The sequence below is a fragment of the Pleurodeles waltl genome, chromosome 11, assembly GCF_031143425.1.
Source record: "Pleurodeles waltl isolate 20211129_DDA chromosome 11, aPleWal1.hap1.20221129, whole genome shotgun sequence".
NCBI lineage: Eukaryota > Metazoa > Chordata > Amphibia > Caudata > Salamandridae > Pleurodeles > Pleurodeles waltl.
The window spans coordinates 81,303,754-81,323,746 of NC_090450.1; the positions used below are offsets into that span (position 1 = coordinate 81,303,754).

General features: G+C 42.4%; 1 protein-coding gene across 2 annotated transcripts in view; it reads left to right on the plus strand.

Annotated features, from left to right (window-relative positions):
* Nucleotides 1-19,993, plus strand: part of LOC138265425 (uncharacterized) — a 226,152-nt gene that overhangs the window by 113,800 nt on the left and 92,359 nt on the right. For both annotated transcript variants that reach the window (XM_069213123.1, XM_069213122.1), the window contains exon 13: nucleotides 10,752-10,900. In XM_069213123.1, the coding sequence (XP_069069224.1) occupies nucleotides 10,752-10,900 (149 nt within the window). The remainder of the gene's footprint in view (nucleotides 1-10,751; nucleotides 10,901-19,993) is intronic.

The following is a 19,993-nucleotide window of genomic DNA, read 5'->3' on the forward strand; positions in this document are numbered from 1 at the left end:
AGATTTAATAAGGCTAATAAACCAAGAAATACATCAAAATGCTAACCCTTTCCAGACGAGGTGTAATAAGGAGAACTATGTTTATTGCTCCTTGTCATTTCCTCTCTCTGTGTGTGCTGCAGAAAATGTCTTTGAGTTTTGGTTTTGTGCAAGAAGGTGTTCCTTCCTGCACACTGCCTATAGTGCAGACACTTGAACCATGGTGCACCAGCGCAGAGAGAGCAGGAATACACCATATGTTAGTAATTATGGCACATTCCTGCTCTCTCCATTTGATGCAGCACAGTGCAGCAAATTGTCTGGATGCACTGTGCCTAATGTTAATACATCTAGACCAAGGATCTGGTGAATTAAGTGTTTTTGGTATTGCAAATCATGCACTTTGCAAAATCACAGGCTTTGCTACCACAAAACATGCAAGCTGCAATGTATGAATAATGCATTGCTAGACAGAAACTAATTTCAGATGTGCAAAATACCTTTGCAACGCATTTCCGTTTGGTTGGAGGGAAGGGTATCAAGGGTGCACCTGCCTGCTACTACTTTATAGCAATGAAAGGTATCAAATAGTGTGCAATCATAATTGTGATTGTAAAGTATTAATCCTATATTGATTCCCTAAAGGTAAACATTTCCTCAGTGCCACTGTCAGATGCAAATAGCAGCAGCACAGTTGCACGGTACATTTATGTGATCGTTTCAGCATTGCTTTTCCTTTTTTTGGCTTGCTTCACCTTCTTTGTATGGTCATTTACTGGCAGTGCACATGTAGTGTATTAAATTATGAGCAATCAGGAGTGCCAGAGTGCCAGAATCCAAGATGACTGCATTGTAATGTGGCTCTGGACCTTAGGAGTCCAGATCCGTTCAAATCGTCTACAGTGACACACAGGAATGCTTTTGATTGGAAGCATGCATTCATGTGTGACTCACCTGATTCCTGTCTAAAGCTGAGTGGTGTGATATCTGGAGACCTTGGTCGGCTCGTCGGATATGACTGTGCAGAGCTTTGACTCTTGGGCCTGCCATCAGTGACCATTGATGTGTTTTTGGCCCAGAAGGCGGTATTTCCCTGTAGGGCCAAATGTTGAGCTGATGAGGGAGGCACGGAATGGGTATTAGTTCTCAAGGGGTGAATGTGGAGGCAGTTGTTGATCTCCATCCCATGAATTGTTGAGTGTCTTTATAAGCAAGGGAGTTTGCACCAGATTTCCAATTTAAGTTTCGTAAACCCAATTTGGCCACCCAAAGAGGACCAGGAATCACCATGAAGTTTGGAACATTTATTACAAATTAGTAATCATTCCAATAAATGTGCATAACAAAATCAGATTATAAAGTTACAGAATCAGAACTGGAAAGCTGAAATGCCGGAATAGGTTTAGTCCCCTCAACATAAGACATATAGAAATTACATTCACAGCAATACAGAAACTAAGAAATAGGAATTGATATTCCTCAAAGAAATTTGGATTTCTCCTCAGCAAGAACAGAATTACATACATCTAGTTAGATTTAAGATAACTGGGATAGAATCTCAAGATTTAAGGGGTAGAGTAAGGTAGGTGTCACCATTGCAAAGACTTCAGCAGAATTCTTCAGAAAAAAGAATCTAGTGTTAACATGAAGCTATGCACTGTAAAGTCAGAGGGGTCTGAAGGGTCTGTTCCTCTCCAAGACTAAAAGAACTTGCCACAAGTCGAACAAAACAAACACTAACTTAAAGTGTAAAGTTCCAGGAGCATCTGTATCATCTGAACACGTCATCAGGAACTCAAAACACTTCTCCTTCTCACGGAACGCATTCACAGCATGGATTAACTCTCCCATCCAACGGAACACTAATGACCAGGTTATCCTTGAGTTTCTTCTATTCAGACAAACATATGAATAGGATGATTCTTCTTCTGCTAGTTAAATTCATCCAGCCCATTCCAAGATCTCCTTTCTCAGGCGTTTCTATCTCAATTACACAATACTCCTTTCACTTGCTGAGAAATCAAGAGTGTGCACCTTCAAAAGAGAAACATGCAAAGCACAGAAAATACATTTCACATGTTAAAATGGAGGATTACTCATTCTAAATTTGTAAATCACTGTTAATGTCCATTTTTGAAACACTTGATTATAATTGCAAGTATGATGTCAGAATAAATGCAAAACATGAACAATAAATTCTTGAATACATATTGTTAGAAATGGAGTCTCTAAGTGGCAGTGCATTGTACTTTGTCCAGGTAGGGAAAACTCACTCTAGTCAAGGTAAGGGAATCACACAGCTAAGATAACCCATGCTCCCCACCCAGGTACCCTAGCATATACACACAGTAACACAGTGAAAACACTACAAAAGGACTGCACACCAGTTTAGAAAAATAGCCAATATTTATCTGAAGAAAACAAGACCACAATTGACAAAAAATCCAACATACACAAGCAAAGATACAAATTTTTAAAGGTTAAAGCTCAATAAAAGTGCTTAGAAACACAATAGCTTCAACTGGGGCTATCACAATATCGTTGACGGAGTCGTTGCCAACTGTCTGGCACCACTCACAAGGGAGCTTGGGCCGGTCATGGAGTTTCACAGACCCCAGGCACAGTACCTTTGGTAAACAATGAAACAAAGATGTTGCACAGAGTCGGGGAGGTAAGGCGTCACTGGAGCTGGTTACTACTACCGGGGAGGTGAGGCATTGGTTCCTTACTGCAAGGCAGGGTAGGTGAGGCGTCGGTTCATTACGGTTGCAAGGGAGGTGACGCAGCATCTTTTCCTTATGATCATGTGGGATTGATGAGTCTAGCAGGTCAAGTTGCAAGCATTTGACTTCACAGTGTTGCGATCACAATACAGGGCCATAGGTGCTGCAGCGGAGTCGGGTGTCCTTAATGTCAGGGACACAGCACACAGGACTCATGCTGTGGCGGAGGCGCTGCAGTGGTGTTGGGCCTGCGGCGTCGGTCACACTCAGGGGGGACCACGGCTCCTGATGCAGGCTTTCAAAAGACAGACAGCAGTGCCAGTTCCGAAGTCGCTCTGGAGTTGATGCATTTGGTTTCTTCTTGGTTACACCAGAACTCACTCCCAAAGACCCAGGAACAGGGTGGCACCTCCTGGCGAGTCAGGACCCTTAGCCAGAGAGCTCAGGTGCTGGAAGATGAAGTCTTTGATATCCCTGAGAATTCTAACAGGAGGAAAGCTCAGTTCAAGCCCTTGGAGAACCTTGGAAAGGTGGATGTAGAAAGCATAATCCACTCATTTCACTCCCAGGACAGAAGCAGCAAAGAGCAGGCCAGCACAGCAAAGCAAAAGACGGACTGGCAGTTCCTCCTACAGCATCCAGCTCTTCATCCTGGCAGAATGTCCTCAGTCCAGAAGTGATCTCAAGTTGTGGTCTCAGAGGCCCGGTTCCTATATACATTTCTGCCTTTGAAGTAGGCAAACAGCAAAGGAAAGTCTGTGTAGTGCACAAGACCCTGCCTTTCCTGCTCTGGCCCCAGACGTACTTCAGGGGGTTGGAGACTGCTTTGTGTAAGGACAGGCACAGTCCTATTCAGGTGCAAGTGTCAGCTCCTCCCTCTACTCTAGCCAGGAAGACCATCAGGTTATGCAGGGCAAATCTCAGCTCATTTTGTATGACTGTCTAGAGTGAATTCACAAACAATTGTTATCCCGACCCAGCCATGTATTCACAGACAGCCAGAGACAGAGGGGGTCATTCTGACCCCGGCGGTCGGGAGCACCGCCGACAGGCCGGCAGTGCCCCGCAGGGCATTCTGACCGCGGCGGTTCGGCCGCGGTCAGAAGAGGCAAACCGGCGGTCTCCCGCCGGTTTACCGCTGCCCTTAGAATCCCCCATGGCGGCGCAGCTTGCTGCGCCGCCATGGGGGATTCTGAAACCCCCTACCGCCATCCTGTTCCTGGCGGTTCGCCCGCCAGGAACAGGATGGCGGTAGGGGGTGCCGCGGGGCCCCTGGGGGCCCCTGCCGTGCCCATGCCAATGGCATGGGCACGGCAGGGGCCCCCGTAAGAGGGCCCCGAAAAGTATTTCAGTGTCTGCTAAGCAGACACTGAAATACGCGACGGGTGCAACTGCACCCGTCGCACCCCTGCAACTACGCCGGCTCAATTCTGAGCCGGCGTCCTCGTTGCAGGGGCATTTCCTCTGGGCCGGCGGGCGCTCTTTTGGAGAGCGCCCGCTGGCCCAGAGGAAATGTCTGAATGGCCGCCGCGGTCTTTTGACCGCGGTGCGGTCATTCAGCGGCGGTACCCTGGCGGACGGCCTCTGCCGTCCGCCAGGGTCAGAATGAGGCCCAGAATGTTTAAGCCTGAAAATCCTCACTTTCTAATGGCATTTTGAAGCATAGAATTTAAAAACAAACTTCAGCAAAAGATGTATTTTTAAATTGTGAGTTCAGAGACCCCAAACCCCAGATCTCTATCTGCTCCCAATAGTAAATTACACTTGAAAATATGTCAAGGCAATCCCCATGTGAACCTATGGGAGAGATAGGCCATACAATAGTGAAAAACTAATTTGGCAGTATTTCACTATCAAGACATGTAAAACACGCTAGTACATGTCCTCCCTTTTAAATACACTGCACCCTGCCCATTGAGCTGCCTTGGTCTACCTTAAGGGTGACTTACATGTTCTAAAAGGGAAGGTTTGGGCCAGGTAAGTGGGTGCACTTGCTAGGTCGAACTGGCAGTTAAAACTGGCCACACAGGCACTGCAGTGACAAGGTCTGAGACATATGTACAGGGCTACTCGTGGGTGGTGTAATCAGTGCTGCAGGCCCACTAGTAGCATTTGATTAACAGGCCTAGGGCACACACTGTGCACTATACTAGAACCTTACTAGTAAATCAGTTATACCAGTCATGGATAAACCAATTACCAATAAAATTTGGACAGAGAGCTCTTGCACTTTAGTGCTGGTCAGCAGTGGTAAAGTACCCAGAATCCTAAAACCAGCAAAACTAGGTCTGACAAAATAGGAGGAAGAAGGCAAGATGTTTGGGGATAACCCTGCAAAAAGGGCCATTTCAAACACATAGGTAGTCTTTCCAATAAATGTAGCATTCCAAAATAACATAAATATGAATGAGAACTGCCATTTTATGTTAAAGACAAATATTAGAACTCACATATCTAAATGAGATTTCTAATTTCTACAGTGAGTGCAACTTCAATAATACATTTTGATGCTTCACTTTACATTAATAAGGTTAAGGCACACAGAATTTATAATGTTGATGACATTGGCACTCATTTCAACACTGGCGGTAAAAGCCGCCTACCGCCGCAGCGATGGCCACCAAAAAACAGTCGCTGCGGCTACCATCCGTTCGCCAAATTATGACTACTGCTGGATTTCCGCCACTAGAAGGGCGGAAATCCAGCTGTGGTCATACTGGTGGATGGTGGTAAGGTGGTGCTGCTACCACCAGCAGCTCCACGCCTGTAGACCGCCACCAGCCATATCATGACACATGATATGGCCTGGCGGTGTTCTGCTGGTGGGCGCTGCTGACGGTAGCAGTGCCCCGTCCTGTTCCCTGCCATAAGACCCCTTGGATGAAGGTAAGTTGGGCTTCTGACAATGGAGGCGGGGTGGGGGTATTGTATGTGTGTGTGTGGGGGGGGTTGTGTGCATGAATGTGTGAGTGTGTGTGTGAATGCGACTGTGTGTGTAGTGTTGTTTGCATGGGTGTATGCATGTGTGAGAATGCGTGTAAGAATGGAAATGTGAATGCATGTCTGCATGTCAGTGTGAATGGATGTGTGTGAGAATGAATGGATGAATGTGTGAATGAATGTGTGTATGCCAGTGCGAGTGAGTGTGTGTATGCATGGTGCGAGTGTGCGTGAGCGGGTGGGGGATCGGAAGAGGGGGAGCGTGGATGGAAGGGGGTGTGGGAGGCGTCTGGGGAGTGCTTGGGGGGGGGTGGATGAGCCTTCTACCTGTGACAGCAAAGGTCCAATCCCCTGCAGCACAAACTCTTTGGCTACTAGTTTACAGGGAGGGAAATGGCTGCAGTTAAGGTAATATTCATGTCAATGCTGTTCAAACTTGTATTTGAGGTTCATTAATGCAAAGCCTGTATTATTAGGGTAAGCAATCTAAATAAACATTATAAGGTCACACTGCACTATTGCCAATGTTTCCAGTGAAGAAAATGTGTGTACACACACATTTGAAAAGTGTAACAATATGAGGTTACGTATAATGCTCCCACAATGCTCTCTGGTTAGATGCAAATGTTTGCAGAAGCTTGTAAGCAAGGTTGATGATTCTTTGCTTTCAAAATGAAATGTTCATAAAAAAAGCAAGTAGGAAAAGACATTTTATGGTGAAATTTTAGGTTCTATTTCTTTGCAGCATCATGCAGTAAACTGTGATGATGCATCACAGTATTTCCAAAACATATTCATAATGGAAAATCAGTGTAATCATTTTCAATAAGATTATGGGAAACATGAAAATAAACAAGCACTGGCAAAGCAAACCAATCCCACGTTGGTGGACAGTCTTTTGGTTTTGTCAATGCATGTTTTGTTTTGCCATGGCTTTTGTAACACCTTATTGTTGTGGGAGCTGCCAGGCCCTCGCCATTGCAACAAACATTGGCAAAAAGCAAAAAGAAATGGTCTCAAAAAGCTCTCGTTGTCAAAGTAGTTCCTGGCACTGAACAAAACTACCAATATGCTCCTTGTGGAACAGCTGAATGCTGACACTCACAGTAAAACCAGCCAATAGATCACTAGAGAGAGAAATAGCATTTTAATAAAAACAAAATCTTGGTTAACGCCAGACCAAACTGGTTGCCCAATTCTTAAAGAAAGTCCTAAAAGTGCACCCATGATATATGTCTTGTATTCTCAAAAATGTACAGAAGTAGACCAGGAAATCGTACTCCTAGAACATATTTGTAAACTATATTTTAGCTCCAGTGTTAGAAATTGGGTTTTTGGTTGGCAGTCAGTTTGCACTCTGGCCAAGCAGGGACCCTCACTCTAGTCAGGGCAATAGAGATACACACTCAGATAAACCTTGCTCCCCCCCTTGGTAACTTGGCACAAGCAGTACGGCTGATCTCAAAGGCAATGTGTAAAATATTTGTACCAACACACACAGTAATACAGTGAAAGCAATGCAAATGGACACCACACCAGTCTAGACAAATAAGCAATATTTATCTAAATCAAACAAGACCAAAATGACAAAAATCCAACATACATAAGTCAAGACATGAATTTTTTGAAAATAAAGAGTCTTACTCCAAGTACCTTGTTTGCATCAAAATAAAGCAGCTCATGCAAGCGTGTGTCGGAAATGTCAGCAATGCGTCGATTCTTTACTTGCAAGTGAAGCCGTATGTTGTTTCTTCTACGGTCAGGTAGGCGATGCGTCATTTCTCTCTCTCGCAAGACTGCAATGTGTCGGTTTCTGGACAGGGCACCTTGGATCTGTGCAGGTTCACGATTACTTCAGCGCCCAGCAATGATGCGTGGGGTTTTGCATTATTTTCAGCAGCTGCAAGAAGGTGTTGCGTTGTTTCTCTAGCTGCGATGCAGGTAATGTGTTGAAATCAGCCGCAAGCCAGGTGGCGCATCGTTTTTTCAGTCGCGTTCCAGGTGGTGCATCAAAATTTTCCCCGCACAGCTCCCTGTGCGTGGATTCCCGTCTTTGTTCTACCTGCTTCACCTTTCAAGGGCCAAGGGACTGGATAGGGCACCATTTGGCAGGGCAGGAGTCTCAGCAGAGAGTCCAAGTGCTACCAGAGGAAGTCTTCAAAACAGGAGGCAATCTCAGTCCAAGGCTTTGGAGATACTTCACAACCAGGAATATACCACGAAGTCCAGTCTTTGTCCCCTTCCTCAGGCAGAAGCAGCAAATGCAGGATAGCCCAACAAAGCACAGTCACAGGGCAGGCGCAGCACTTCTCTTCAGCTCTTCCGCTCTTCTCCTTGTCAGAGTTTCCTCTTGGTTCCAGAAGTAAATCTGAAAATCTGGGGTTTTGGGTCCACTACTTATACCCCTTTTGTTTACTTTAAAGTAGGCAAACCTCAATGGAAAGTCTCTGTTGTTCACAAGATCCTGCCTTGCCCAGGCCTGGCTCCAGATTCACACCAGGGGATCGGAGACTACATTGTGTGAGGGCAGGCATTGCCCATTCAGGTGTAAGTGACAACTCCTCCCTCCACTCTAGCCCAGATGGCTCATCAGGATATGCAGGCTACACCCCAGCTCTCTTTGTGTCACTGTCTAGTGGAGATTCACAAACAGCCCAACTGCCAGTCTGACCCAGACAGGGAATACACAAGCAGACAGAGTCCCAGAATTGTTTAAGCAGGAATATGCCCACTTTCTAAAAGTGGCATTTTCAAACAGACAATTTAAAAACCAACTTTTATTTAAAATTGTGAGCTAGAGTCCATATCTCTAACTGGTCCCAAAGGGAAACTTAAAGGCAGCCCCAATGTTAACCTATGAGAGAGACAGGCCTTGCAACAGCGAAAACCGAATTTGGCAGTATTTCACTCTTAGGACATGTAAAACACATCAGTACATGTCACAGCTTTAACATACACTGCACCCTGCCCAGGGGGCTACATAGTGCCTACCTTAGTTACATGTATAAAAAGGGAAGGTTTGGGCCTGGCAAGTGTGTACACTTGACAGGTCAGATTGGCAGGTTAAAACTGCACTCTCAGACACCACAGTGGCAGGTCTGAGCCATGTGTAACGGGCTACTCATGTGGGTGGCACAACCAGTGCTGCAGGCCCACTAGTAGCATTTGATTTATAGGCCATGGTCACCTTTAGTGCACTTTACTAGGGACTTACTAGTAAATCAGCTATGCCAGTCATGGAAAAGCCATTTACACATATAATTTACACAGGGAGCACTTGCACTTTAGCACTGGCCAGCAGTGGTAAAGTGCCCAGAGTATCAAAAACAGCAAAAACAAAGTCCAACACACAGTCAAAACATGGGAGGCAGAGACACAAAGACAGGGTAGACCATGTCAAGGATGCCAGGTCTAACAACGAGCAAATATGGATGTGTAGATTTGCTCGTGAAAAAATCTATTGTGTGTTTACAAGTTCACTTTCCCTCCAACAACTTTTTTTCCCAACCCTGGAAGAACTTCTACTTCTGCCCATGTCAGGAGTAAATTTCCAACCTTACTTAGTATGGGAAAAGACTTCAGAAGACCTAGTCAAAATCCTTACAACATACATTTTAGTAGGTTTGAACTGCCTCAAAGGTATTCCAGCCCAGGAACTATTACTTACTGCTTCCTCCAGCTCCAGTATGTAAATCTGCAGAAAGGTGGCCAAATAAGGAAATAGCTATAGGACGGTTTGAAATTGGTAATATTCAAGCACTACTATAGTGTTAGCCCTGGCATAATCAGAGAGCCTATCATCAGAGTGCTTACATATTGAGATTGATGGCATAATTTGTCGCTGCGCTACATAGCACCAAAGAGAAAAGTGGATTTTTTACAGGACAAGTAGTGAAGCAACGTGGCCCATGGACAAGCAGATATTTTATTAAATTCCACACCCCTGCCTGGAGCTATGTTCTACAGGCAAACCATGTGGATGACACAATAGGTGCTTCAGTCCACAGGTGGCAATTGAATTCCAGAACCTGGGTGCATTTTATACTTCATATACTAGAGACCTATAGGCAAGTTAAATATATAAATCAATAATACACATGTTTAACAATGTCTAAAGTGTGAGCACAGGCACTCTATTCCTGTTTAGCAAGGTTAAAGTGCAGTGAGTTCTAATCCTAGCAAAAATAGATTCAAGAAAAAGGCAATTTGTGGTGATCATGTAAAAAACGCAGATTTACCATAATCCAAAGGGATGCTTCAAGATCATAATGAACGGGCAGCTTCAAAGAGTTATGCCACTTGACCCATGTTGCAAATAGTAGTTGTAAGAAAACATTGGAGTGTTGCCACAACACTCTCCTTTGGTGTTTTTCTGGCTTATGTCCCATATTGTACTGAGATAGTGTGATGTGTATAAATATTAAGTGTATGTTGCCAAACTGTGTGTTGTAATGTGCTTAAGTTCTACTTCTTCATTTTTGTAATGTGCTAAAGTCCTCAACTAAAATAAAATGAAAAAAATGAATAATGTGTACAATAAATTGTAGTGTACAAAATACAAGCAATGTTTAGGTTTGTGGTAGCTTTTTTTAAATTAGCAGTGTTTTTATTTAAATGTGCTTTAAATTTCTCTAAGCAATCCCCTGAAATTACCTTCAGGTCCTTCCTTCCAAGTTTAATTAAATGTTGTAGTCTCGTTATTCTTTAAAATACAAAATGTACCACTTACCAAATAGTTTAACAAATTTACCTCAGGGCATCCTACAGACATTGAAATCTAAAATGCTCTTTAGTATCCCACTCTGCTTTAAATGCACACATTTCTTAAGGATCCTATGGTAAGGATTGGGGCAGGCTCACAATGATCCTTGTGACCTATGTCCTACAAAAGCTTCTGACTGCCTTGCAGATGAGTATGGGATCCTTGTACAGTGCAACCCTTTAACTTTACTGTGCAGTAGTTGCAAAGAACCATTGTAAACACTGAGGTGTACCACAACATATGCCAGCTGTGGTTGGGATTCCAGTGGAAAGTGAGAACGGGTATCATGTGATCAACTAACAGTGTCAATGATGTTCCTTTAACCGGTTTGACATTCTCTCCACAAGTGGCTGGTTGTCGTGGATGCCATAGACCCATATCCAGTGACAGTGAGGAGCTGAAGCCAATTCTAGAACACTGCATTCATAAATTCAATCATGAAAGTGACCAACTAAACCTTTTCAAACTGGGAGTGGTAAAGAAAGCCACCTCACAGGTGTGTACTTTTTTATTTTCCACCAATTTTGGGGTCAGTTTGAATATTGTCTGTTGATATGATCATGTGGACGTACAAAAAACAGCTACATGGTGGGGGGTTGCATGAAGCACCTGTTTGAGGGGAGGAAGAGTATAGTCGAAAACCTGGCATCAACCCTATTTGCATGTCCCACAACCTCAGCACAGTCTAATGCTTTGGCTCAATCAGAAGATATACACCAGGGGCCAAGCCCTTATACCTAGGAACCAGGGGTAGTACTGAAAACGTCAAAGGGAATGGTCCTTTAGGATTATTCAAATCTACTTATGATTTGAGGGAGCCATAATGCAAATTACATAAAAGACAATATTGTATAATATATATATATATATATATATATATATATATATATATATATATATATATATATATATATATATATACACACATATATATATATATATATATATATATATATATATATATATATATATATATATATATATATATATATATATATATATATTTAATAACTTTGCATCTGTTTGATAAATCTCTTCACAAAACTTTGCACACCTATTGTCCCCTATACATTGGTGAAGGATGTAAAGTTTCACAGTGTTTGTTATGTTGGTTGAAGGAGGTGCAAAGAAAAAAGGGGGGTCCCATGAAACAGATTAGGACACCAATGCATTTTACTTAGACTTTTGCATCAGACGAAGCACCAAAACAGCAACATGGATTTAAAAGACATTTCACAGGAATGTACAGTATACTATGTAGATGTTCCTTTCTCATATGACAACTATGTTGGCTCAGAGGTTGGTAAGTTATAAGGCAAAACAACTTAGTGGTATCTAAGCAGCACAATACAATGAAAAGTAGCAAGAGAGCCCGAAAAATAAACTAGACTGCATGTGTGAAGTTTCAGGATTACTACATGATCAACCAAAGGACCCATTTATGGTCACATGCTAATAAAACCAATAAACAAAATACAATGCATCCTAATCTACATTCATTTACTTTGACTTCTCTCTGGCTCACAAAATAAAACTGTGCCCAAAAAGCCAAATAAAAACAATCTTCCTTATGCACTTTTGTGCCAAAATGAAAAAGTGACCTAGCAGTGAACTACACAAACTACCACATGGAGGACATGATTCTTGGCCACTAGGAATGAGGTTACAATCAATCAATCAACAACATTTATAAAGCACGCTACTCACCCATGAGAGCCAGGTTTTCAGCTGCCTCTGGAATGCGAGGTGGTCCTGGGTGGTCCTGAGGTTGGCGGGGAGGGAGTTCCATGTCTTGGCCGCCAGGTAGGAGAAGGATTTCCCACCTGCCGTAGTGCGGCAGATGCGTGGGATGGCGGCGAGTGCGAGGTTGGCGGAGCGAAGTTGACGGGTGGGCGTGTAGAAACTGAGGCGACGGTTGAGGTATTCGGGTCCCTTGTTGTGGAGGGCTTTGTGTGCGTGGGTGAGGAGCCTGAAGGTGATCCTTTTGTTGACGGGTAGCCAGTGCAGGTGTCTCAGGTGGGTGGAGATGTGGCTGTTGCAGGGTATGTCGAGGATGAGGCGGGCGAAGGCGTTTTGTATTCGCTGAAGGCGTTTCTGGAGTTTTGCAGTGGTTCCTGCGTATAGGGTGTTTCCATAGTCCAGGCGGCTTGTGACGAGGGCGTGGGTCACAGTTTTTCTGGTGTCGGCGGGGATCCAGCGGAAAATCTTTCAGAGCATGCGGAGTGTGAGGAAGCAGGAGGACGATACGGCCTTGACCTGTTTGGTCATGGTGAGAAGCGGGTCCAGGAAGAATCCGAGGTTGCGTGCGTGGTCCGAGAGGGTTGGTGCGGTGCCTAGGGTCGTGGGCCACCAGAAGTTGTCCCAGGCGGAGGGGGTGTTTCCGAGGATGAGGACTTCCGTTTTGTCTGAGTTCAGTTTCAGGCGGCTGAGTTTCATCCATTCTGCGACTTCTTTCATTCCATCCTGCAGGTTGGTCTTGGCGCTGGTGGGGTCCTTGGTGAGGGAAAGTATCAGCTGGGTGTCGTCGGCGTAGGAGATGATGTTGATGTTGTGTTTGCGTACGATGTCGGTGAGGGGGCTCATGTAGACATTGAAGAGAGTCGGGCTGAGCGAGGAGCCCTGTGGGACGCCGCAGATGATCTTGGTGGGGTCCGAGCGGAACGGCGAGAGGTAGACTCTTTGGGAACGGTTAGAGAGGAAAGAGGTGATCCAGTCCAGGGCCTGTCCTTGGATACCGGTGGAGCGGAGGCGGGATATTAGGGTTCGGTGGCAGACGGTGTCGAAGGCAGCCGAGAGGTCGAGGAGGATGAGCACAGCGGTTTCTCCGTTGTCCATCAGAGTTCTGATGTCATCGGTGACTGCGATGAGGGCGGTTTCTGTGCTGTGGTTGGCTCGGAATCCGGACTGGGAGGGGTCAAGTAGGTAGTTGTCTTCAAGGAATTTGGTCAGTTGCTTGTTGACGGTCTTCTCGATGACTTTGGCAGGGAAGGGGAGGAGCGAGATGGGGCGGAAGTTCTTCAGGTCGCTGGGGTCCGCCATAGGTTTCTTCAGGAGAGCATGGGTTACGAAGTTATAAGGGCCAAAACCGTAGTGAAATCTGGCGTTTCATATGTAGCACAATACTACTAAAAGTTGCAGGGAAGCCTCAAAAATAAGCTAAACTGCATATGTAAATTTACTGAAAGACCCATTCATGGTCACATGCTAATGGGAGCCAGTAAACAAATAGAATACATTTTATTCTCTGTAAGTTCTCTTTTCATGCTCTCTAGCTCACAAAAAACTGTACCCAACAAGGCAAACAAAACTTCTACTTTATGCACTCGTGTGGAACAAAATAAAAGGAAAAGTGATCTAGCAGTGAGCTATAAAACTGCTATATGGAGGGCATGATTCCTAGCCACTAGGAAAACAATTGCTCATCTCACTTTATAGACCAACAAAAATGATTGACTTTGGGCTTCATATGTAGCACAATAGTACTAAATGTAGTAAGGGAGCCCAAAAAATAAACTTATCTGCATATGTAAAGTTTAAGTATTACTACATGGAAATCTAAAAGACACATTTATGGTCACATGGCTATGTAAGCCAATAAACATACATTACAAGTACAATAAATACAAAGAAAGAAGTCACATTAAATGTAATTGATACTCTGGAGTTACAGTTAGAATTCTCAAAGATAGGAATTCCTCAGATTTTGGCTTCTTTTGATGAATTACCACAAAACATTCCAGACCACGAGCATTTACTACATGTTATACATTTTTGTGGTGAATTGTTAAGGCAGTTAAAAAGATAAAAGGTGTATGTGTGGGAGGAGAGGAGTGACCCAAACACGTTTTTCTGTCCGTGCACTTTCCGTAGACTATTGTTATATCTGGCAAGTTACCCAGGTCCATGCATGTTGTGCTGGTCTTGTCCAGGTTTTTTCCTTTGAATTCTCAGACTTGTAGTCCTGCTTTAAAAAGGGAATAAATAAACCCCAAGTCCCAGAATACAAGGGGAAACCTGGACTGGAGCAACACATCACACATCGACCTGGGAAACTTTGCAGGGCTGTATTGTATTATACGTAGCACAAAAACAGCCGAACAGATTTGCGTGAAATCTGGCATGATTATACAATATGGCGCGCAGATAATGCGTTTTGGGGATTGCAGGTAGGTAGGATAAGAAGTTTGTAGTTATAAGGCATTTCAATGCAGTGATATCTGTGACCATGGTACTTTTGCTGATTTATGCGTGCCGAGGTATGTGGTGGTGACAAGTCATTATTTGATTAGATAACGACTGCCTCTACAAAAATTGTAAATACACTGTATTACACTATGTTTGTGAAAAATAGTGTATTACAGTGTTACAGTTTTTTAAAAACATTTTTTACAACATTTATTTTATCAATGGTTTTAAATTATACAGAAATGTATAATTACTTTTCCTACCTATTACTACTTTACTAAAGTGATAATAGGTAGGGAAAATTATAAAATCTAATACTCACTTATATCTAGGGTTCTAAGCCACAACACTGGCAAAGTGACCTTAAAACAACATTTGTAATATGGTGTTATAGCAAACTATGAGGCTCTTACCTTGGTGAGGCATTTATATAGAAAATGATTGTTTTTGACTCCCAAAATATGCCACTGCCATCTCTTCCATTAGGGCAGCAAGCTTCTATGAAAATCCTTATCTATCGTTATCAACTGTATAATCCAAACTCTTCCCCATAACTCATACTCATATGAAATAGCTGGCATTGCTCTCACTTGGTAAACCTAGAGACTGCCCCTTCAACTGGTAGTGCTCTAAATTCCATATCATCATTTAAAGCAAGTCATTCCATCTGCTGACCTTGGTTTTCTATGTTTTATCCTTTTAACTTTATTTTGTCGAAAAGTGTATACTTGGTTTATCGCAGAATCTGACTTCCTCTATCTTTTTGCATCTGATGTTATGGGGCTTCTTTTTAGGACACCTTTCTGATGAGATTGACTTTCCCACAATGATTTGGTTTAGATTTTGAAGTGTTGACCACGACTAGATTGAGTTGCATTAGGCATCCAATAGCTCAAATTTTCAATACAGTACGCCGGGACATAGTGATCAAATCATCAGCAATAAGAAGAGCAGAAAGTGCCTACTGTCCTCTGATATACCGTCCTACACCGTTTTTCAAAGTGCATTGATAAGCTTGTCAGTGTACATGTTAAACAGAATAGGGCCTTATGAAGTCTTGCCTCATGCTTCATTCTCCTGGGAAGCCTTCCATCATCTCACCCGACTTTCAAAACCTCATCCTGCCATTGCTTGATATATACAGCATCTTATATTAGTGCAAGATTCAATTGCAAGTTCTAAGAGCCTCGCTTCCATTATGGGGTAAAGCAATAAAATGTTGTTTGTAGGTTGAAATGAGCCAAGAAAAGTAAACCCATCTCTCCATTATATATCTGTCAATGAACATCTACAACAGATACCCCTGTTTTAGTGTCCTAATGTCACCTCTTTGTTTTCATTCATCAAACCACTCTTATCAACCATATTATTTGTTACAATTTACAGTAGATGATCGGAAGGTTGAAGATGGCGTGACTTCCACTATGATCTTTGCATGGCCAATGTAAGCATATTTGCTAATGGAGTCAGCGATCAGGGCCCTCTGAGTATAGTTTGGGTTACATCGCAGACAATTTAATTCTTTGGGTGGTTGACCCAGACAGATATTACTGATTAGAATAAAATTTTAAATGTAGAAGGGATGTGGAACATTAATGATGAATTTCTGTATAATAATTATAGGTTTCATATTAAATTATGTAGTTGGACAGAATACGTGTTCCTGTCTAGATATTGACCTATGATTGAGAGCATGATTAGGAGCAAAACGAACACAGTAGAAGCAAAACAATGGACAACAGGTATGTACGGTTGCTCCCTGTGTCAGTGATAGCTGTTTGTGAAATCAAGCAGCACTAGAGTCAGAGGTAGAGCTTCATGGTATTAGGCAAATAGTCCTCCCCTTGGTTGTTGCCAAGAATAACCTATAGAGCTACATACACCTCTCTTCGACTTCATCATCAGACTTCACTTTATACTCTATTGGGACTAACATAGCTGTGAAAAATACCTCTCCTTCGATGTAGCTTATGATAGTGATAGAGCGGTCCGTACTAATAATTTACCTGTGTTCGGACGCTCTTTAGGCCGATGAATCTTTTGACTAAGTGGGAACTCTCCGTACTCTTAATCAATCAATTTCATTAAAGCAATAATCAATAACGAACATAAGCAATACCTTGATCAACATAACACTTGACAATCAATCCAGAATACATTTCGGCGAACCCTGACCTTTCAGCCAGGAATAACCACACCAGTTTATTGCAAAGTTAGTGAATTTATTTCCCTATATTAACAAAGCTAGCACAATATAGATGTGTCTCAACACCAAATGATAAACGTAAATGAACATTAATAGCTGTCCATAGCGGCGAAACAGGTGCAATCTATGTAGCATTTGAATCACAAGACATTCGATAATGGCAATGCAAATCACTAATACGATAATCTGTAATGGACTAATCGCATACATTTAGTCAGCATAACAAGATCTCAAAATTGCATCGTGCAACATATGGAATCCTCGTCTAACCTCAAATTAGCATCGGCATGTGGGACTTCATGCAAAAACAATTTAGTAACATTAATTTAGAAAACTCCTAACTAGGGCTCTTATCAAAATCAGCAGTTGTTTACCTAAAAGGAACACAATGCAATTGTACAATTTCCTTTCATATTTACCAATTACGATCAGCATACAAGGAAGTCTTCGTCTCACAGGTATCGTTCTTCAGTCAGCATGGGTACCGTTTCGATCAGCATGGGACGGGGCAAAGGGGCAGGGGTGGACGGGGCAATTGCCTCACGGCGGCAAGGTAAAACTACTACTTCATGCAAGGGATCAAATCAAAGTTAAAGTCTCTAGGGCAAGAATCATTTAAAGTCTCTTTCTCTCGATTAGAAAGCTTCAAATTGTCCAATCAAAAACGACAGTTCTCAAGCTTTTACTTAAGCATACATTATCCTTGGAGATGGGTACGCAAGTTGCAACATTGTCTACCAATTAGCTCACTTTCAGAGCCTCCATTGTCCGCACCTGCAAATCGACCTTGGAGTAAAGAGAAATATGCCAGGCTGGCACGAAACCTTAAGATAAGCATGTGAACGGTTTCTGTGGAAAAGTACAGCTTCAAGCAAAATACACGTTTATTAGCACAGTGGAAAAATACGAGCTTCTAAACCCGTGAGACCAGGCAACTAGGCCAAAGCCTCTGCTAAAGTAATGCTAAGCTAATACATTTCAAGCAAGCAAATCATAGCACACGTTTACAATTATGTCGGATTAGTGCAATTCTAATACATCACGTTATATAAAGCACGCGTATAAATGTTGGCAAACTACTCTGAGGGCACATTTTGTCCCCGTACAATCTTTATTAGTTCGGTTAAAGTCACACATGATTATTTCACACTACGTTTATGCGTTAATAAATCAAAACCTTCATTTTCTGCTTCATCAATCCCTCCTCTGATGACTACTTGTCATCACACAAATCATGCCCACAAATTTTATTCCATTAAAATTCTGTCAGTTCCCTTTTCCTTTTAATTCCCCTAGTTTGCGCTTTGTATTCTTCTGCCATTCTTTTCATAATTTTCTCTTCTTTTCTTCTTTTAATTCTTTCCATAATCATTATTATTCCCCTTTTTACTCCCCAAATCCCAAATATGCAAATTATAACTATTAAAATTCCTTCTATTATTTTCAATAATATTCCGTTCCAAATTCCCCCAATCCAATGTCCCACTGAAGCAAGTCCTTTTCCAACCTTCTCCCACACTCCTGGTTCTTTCAGTTCCTTCAAATCTGCACTTTCTTTTGTTAGATTAGCAAGCATAGTTTTAATTTTCACACTATTGTCAGGAATATAAGTACAACAGTGACGCGCACCAAGCATTTTGCAAACGCCTCCATCCTTTGCTAAAAGAATGTCTAAAGCAAGCCTATTTTGAAGAGTCATAGCTCTTTCCGCTGCAAGTTCAGCATCTATCAGGATTATAGCACCTGAAAACTTCGTCAACATGTTATCCACTATAGTAGACAACTTTCTTATTTTGATGGAATTCAGCACAACTCCCAATGAAGGAATCATGGCTCCAAATATATCTCCTACCACAGCAGCTGCGGTCTCTCTTTTCTGGATACAATGGGATCCAGAAGTCTTTTGAATCATCGATAGGTCATCCAGTTGATAAACCTTTGGGAACACTATACCCAAATAACATCTCCCCCACCATCCCTTTGGAAGACGATAATAGGCATTATGCCCACAAATGTAATATACACCTGGAATGACAGGGTCAAGTCCGTTCATCATGAATGTCCATTTGCCCTTAAAAATAAACGTATGTTTGCATTCACTCGCTCCTACAAAAATGTTGTCATAATAAGATTCACCTCGATATATACAAAATTTCCCTACATGCCAAGCATCTAAAGCTATTTTCCCTTGCGTCTTTATTGCAGCAAAATCATAATTATCTACTGAAGTCCTCTTATGTAACTCCTTTTCTAATTTCACCTTCATTTGTGCTCTTCTATCATCTGTGCGATCTAAAAAGCTTATCTCCACTGCAGAGAGCGAGCAGGTAAGATTTTCCCTATGAGCGTGAGCCGTTTCAAAAGGTAGCATTGGCTCGAAAAATTCCCTCATTATCTTAGCATCCCAATCTTTAGCAATCTGGCTTAGCTGCGCTATTATAGGAACATAAGCAAAGGTAACATCATAATTCGAGTAAAAATACTGTATGTTAGTTTGACCATAAAACCTAGACATTACTATACTACATGTAATCCCGTATGTAAGAGGCATGTGGTGATATGTCACCCCTTCCTTTACTGATGTCGGTATCTGTGTACACACATAACAATCTTTCGCATCCATAGTCTCAACATATTCTGTTAGCAAGCGATAGAAAACGTTATACGAAAGCTCTTTCTTATCGTGCAAGAGCCTCTAATCCAATGCTAGTCTTTTCAATGCGGTTAGTTCGGTGACAGTAACAGGAGCAAAAGTAGAAGCCTCAATATTCTCATTCTCACCCTTTCCATGCATCCCAAGCACAATTGCCATTATTATTAATACACATATAATTACCAAACCTATACACACATATTTAGAATATTTCTTTCTATTATTTTGCGTCATGATCTGTATAGAATCAGAGAGCTAGAAGCACCTGTAAAAGAAACTATTTAGCAATTCAGTTACAAAGCTGAACGAGCGCAATGTTCACACCGTCTTCTTCAGGAGGCCAGTCACTTATCGGTTAGCAGCATTTGTCTCAATTCGGCAATAATTCAGTCTTTATCGGTTTAGCAAATGTCTCAGCTGGTTTTATCACTTTAGATTGTAGCAGGTAATGTCATTTATCACCCTTTCAATCAACACTGTCCATAAAACTTTTCTTTTCTATTGGTATCTCTTCTTCTTCATTCTCGATGCTTAGAGATACAAAC